The 4,360-nt window shown below is 45.3% G+C and overlaps 1 protein-coding gene across 1 annotated transcript in view; it reads left to right on the forward strand.

Annotated features, from left to right (window-relative positions):
- Window positions 1-4,360, forward strand: part of Tars3 (threonyl-tRNA synthetase 3) — a 52,198-nt gene that overhangs the window by 11,362 nt on the left and 36,476 nt on the right. Inside the window, exon 5 of the mRNA XM_031386907.1 lies at window positions 1,283-1,404. Coding sequence (XP_031242767.1) covers window positions 1,283-1,404 — 122 coding nt within the window. The remainder of the gene's footprint in view (window positions 1-1,282; window positions 1,405-4,360) is intronic.

Below are 4,360 nucleotides of genomic sequence, written 5' to 3' on the forward strand. Positions count from 1 at the left end.
TGTAACTTGGTTAATTTTTAACTCATAGGTAAACTAAAGTTATTTCTCATAAACTAAACAGATTTTGTTTGTTTTAGTTTCCCCTGAAATTATGCTGATTCCTTGGGAATTTGAAACCAAATCAGGTTTCTGAATCTGTGCGTCTGAAAACCTGGCCTTGGACTATGGAAATTAGCCCATACATATACTTCCTGGGGTCTCTACAGCTAGCATCATTCCCTGGCATCACCTTTTCCTTCGTGAGCGTTCTTTCAAATTCTTAGAAACTTCCACAGTCATTTGCTATCCAGCATATGAAGGCTTGTCTTAGTTAGGGTCACTATTGCTGTGATGAAACACCATGACCAAAAAGCAAGAGGGGAGAAAAGGGTTTACTTGGCTTATTTTTCCATGTTTGTCATCAGGACAAGAACATAAGCAGGGCAGGAACCTGGAGGCAGGAGCTGATGCAGAGGCCATGGAGGGGTGCTGCTTGCTAGCTTGCTACTCATGGCTTGCTCAACCTGCTTGGCTTTTTTTTTTTTTAAATATGTGAGTACACTGTTGCTGTCTTCAGACACACCAGAAGAGGGCATCGGATTCCATTATAGATGGTTGAGAGCCACCATATGGTTGCTGGGAATTGAACTCAGGACCTTTGGAAGAGCAGTCAATGCTCTGAACCGCTGAGCCATCTCACCAGCCCCTCAGCCCGCTTTCTTATAGAACTCAGGGCCATCAGCCCAGGAATTGTACCACCCACAATAGGCTTGGCCTTCCCCCATCAATCGCTAATTAAGAACATTCCTTACAGTTGGATCTAGGCTCTCTCTTTCCAGATAATTCTAGTTTGTGTGTCAAATTGACATGGGACCAGCCAGCACAAGACAGCTATCGAGATGTGAAGTCTCATTAACTTTGGTAATATCCCCAAGTAGCCACTTCCGTGCATTGAGTCCAGAGAGGCTGTCTTGGAAAAACACAGGGAACTGGTGTCCCCCCAATCCCTGTTTCCATGTGGCCTCTCAGCTCAGTGTTCTGAGTAGATGGGCTGGTTCTATACAGTCAAAGGCACAGAAGAAAAGTTAGGGAGCAGCTATAATGTGGCTGCCATGCCTGGCAGAGCTACTCTGAGCTAGACTTAAGTTTGCCCAGAGTGCAGGGGAGAATGCAGGGGACATTCCCTTCCACGTAGGCCTTGGGGACTCTTTATTTTTTGGCATTTATCCCCTCACTGTCCATTTACTTGCTGATGGCCCATGATGGTTTGGTAGCTAACAGCTTTCGTGTCCACATCTCCCAGGTATACTGGCACTCCAGCGCTCACATCCTGGGAGAGGCCATGGAACTTTACTATGGAGGCCACCTGTGCTATGGCCCACCCATTGAAAATGGATTTTATTATGACATGTTCATTGAAGACCGGTAAGGCTGCTGAATGAATGTGTGTGTGTATGCCACTGTTTTATAATGGCTACATGTTAGCTCAGGCACTGTGTATTTGCGTGATTGTCAAGTAGGTAGCCATTTGTGAAAACTGGTTTTCAAATGAGCTTAGATTGGAGAGTAACTTTCAACCTGGTCTCTCTTCTGCCTTGGAGGATATTGTGTGCTGTTTACCTAATGTAGAACTTGCTAGAGCATGGAACTGATTTGCATCAGAATTCCATGCTCCATCCTGGAGAGCAGTTGTCTGCTCCTGCTCACTGTCAACTCCACTGAATGTCTCACACACCGTGTCACTCTCAGTAAGTCTGTGCTTGGAGTCATGGGTCTCTCGCCCTGCCTTGCCCACCACAGCTCTGTATCCCTCACAGTTCCTAGGGACACTGCCAATGGCCAAACTGAAACTTTGGATCTTCCTAATTCTCTTATACTCCTTGCCACCCCTGTCTAGCAGCCCAGTCCAGTCCTAAATCCCCCAGACTCCTCACCACCCCAATAGAAGCTCTGTCTAGTTTGCCAGTTTTCTCTCCTAAACATTCCTGTCTTCTTTTGCCTGTGGTTTAACACAGACTCACAGAGTCTCTTGCTTGGGCGAATATAGACATTTTTGCCCTTGCCCATCCCCCTCATGCTGTGTAACGGCCTCCCTAACAGGGTATCTGGCATTATGTAGTTGGGATTTTTGCTTGTTTTTAATTTTTAATTTTTTGTTTATTTGTTTTTGAGACATGGTCTCACTATATATCCCTGCCTGGCCTGGAATTCACTATGTAGACCAGGCTGTTCTTGAACTCACAGAGTTCTGTCTTCCACATGCTGGGATTAAAGACATATGCCACCACTTCTGTCTTATGTCAATATTTCTTACAGGCTTTCCCAGTTTGAACTGTTTTTACTTATAAGCTTAGAGTATGTTTATTTATAATACCAATGTGACTATAAGTGTATGGGTATTTTGGTGGTTTTTGTTTGTTTGTTTGTTTTGTTTTCCCCAAGCATCAACTGATTTTCCAGCCTCCTGGATACCAACTAAACATTAACCCAGACCTACAGCTCAAGCCTCAGCCCTGTAAGGCTGCCTGCCACCTTGCAGATGCCAGTCACAGTTGAAGCCTTCCACATGTCTGACCCACAGCCCACTCTCTGGGTCCGGTGGTTAGTACTGGCTCAGAGAGGACTATTGATTTACTTTGAAGGCTGTTATAAAGATGAGCATCCAGGAGGAGTCTGCTGCTTTCCATGTCCCTTGGGCTAGACCACTTGCTTAGTAGCTTTTGGAGCCTTGTTGTTCAGGGGTTTTCAATAGATGGTTTGTTTGCTTTTTATAATTTTTTTAAAGATTTTATTTATTTATTTATTCTATGTGAGTACACTGTAGTTGTCTTCAGACATACCAGAAGATGGCATCAGATCTCATTACAGATGGTTGTGAGTCACCATGTGGTTGCTAGGATTTGAACTCAGGTCCTCCGGAAGAGCAGTCAGTGATCTTAACCGCTGAGCCAACTCTCCAGCTCTTTATTTTTTATTTTATGTACATTGCTGTTCTGCCTGCATGTTGTCTCCGTGAGGGTGTCAGATCCCCTAGAACTGGAATTACAGACAGTTGTGAGCTGCCATGTGGTGCTGGGTCCTTTAGAAGAACAGCCAATGCTCTTAACTACTGAGTCATCTCTGCAGCCCTCAATGGATGGATGTTTTGTAACATGCATGTGTTTGATGAAATCATTGGCCATCGATGGCCATCATTCTCTAGCTCCTCTCCACTTTTGGAGTGGGGTTTGGGGCTAAAGTTCCAGGCTTCTTAGTAATGCCTTAGTCTCTGGAGGGCCCCTTCATGTCACTAGTGCAGCAAAGGCACAGACACTCCCTGATCACAGTATTGTATCCAGTGGCCTCTCTTGTTACCAGCCTCCCAGCGTCATGCAGGCAACATGAGCTTTTTGATGGTTTACCTTATATGTGGTAACTGGGGGCTCAGCTGTGAGTAGCCAGTCTGCCCTCGTGGAGCTGATAGCTGGGGGTGGGGGGGTTGTAAGACAGACAACATACAACTAGCCAGCTGCCATCAGATTGTGATTAGTGGGTGAAGGAAAAGAATCCAGGAGTATTGTGAACAGAAGGTTCTTGTGCCCAGAGATCACCATGGAAACCAGAAATGTTAGCTTGGCCTAGAAATTGGCCTCTCAAAGGAAAGGACATATAACCTGTATTTTCATCCAGAAGGCTAAGAATTGGAAGTGATTAACAGCCTGGTGGTCTACATTATTGGTAGGGCCAGGCTATATCAAGCGCCCACAACCAAGACCAAAGATGGCTAATAGCCCAAATGACCTCTATACTATCTGTATAACTGAGATCACACCAGATCCTTCCCTAGCCCCTAAGCTAATACAGGTAGCCTATCTAAACCCATCCTCTTGGAAGAAATGACATATACTTTGAGTTGAGTTTCAATGTAATTATGCCTCTTTATGCACTGGGGATTATATTACACCAGGAAACTTGACCCTGAATTGAACTGTGTTTAAATATACTGGTCAGTTAACAGCCTGGGATCAGACTACCAAAGTCAGATCCAGCCCAAGTTGGGATGAACAGAGTTTTCATTCTCACTTCTTCAAGGATCTTTGTGCTCCTGGCTGTGCTATCTGTAGGGACCCCCCCCCCCCACACACACACGGAGACATAGGTGCTGCAAGAGGCAGGTGGTTGAAAAAGCAGAGTATCATTGAAGCAGAGGCCAGAATGGATAGGTGAGTAAGGAGAGAACATTCCAGTCCTTTCCAGAATTGCATATGGCTATTTTAGGAGCAGCAAAGAAGCCAATGTGTCAGGAAGGGAGTGCACTCCAACCAGGAGCAAATGAAAGTTCAGCCTTTGTGCAGAGAGAGAGAGAGAGAGAGAGAGAGAGAGAGAGAGAGAGAGAGAGAGA

Source organism: Mastomys coucha, unplaced genomic scaffold (genome assembly GCF_008632895.1).
Source record: "Mastomys coucha isolate ucsf_1 unplaced genomic scaffold, UCSF_Mcou_1 pScaffold21, whole genome shotgun sequence".
Classification (NCBI taxonomy): Eukaryota; Metazoa; Chordata; class Mammalia; order Rodentia; family Muridae; genus Mastomys; species Mastomys coucha.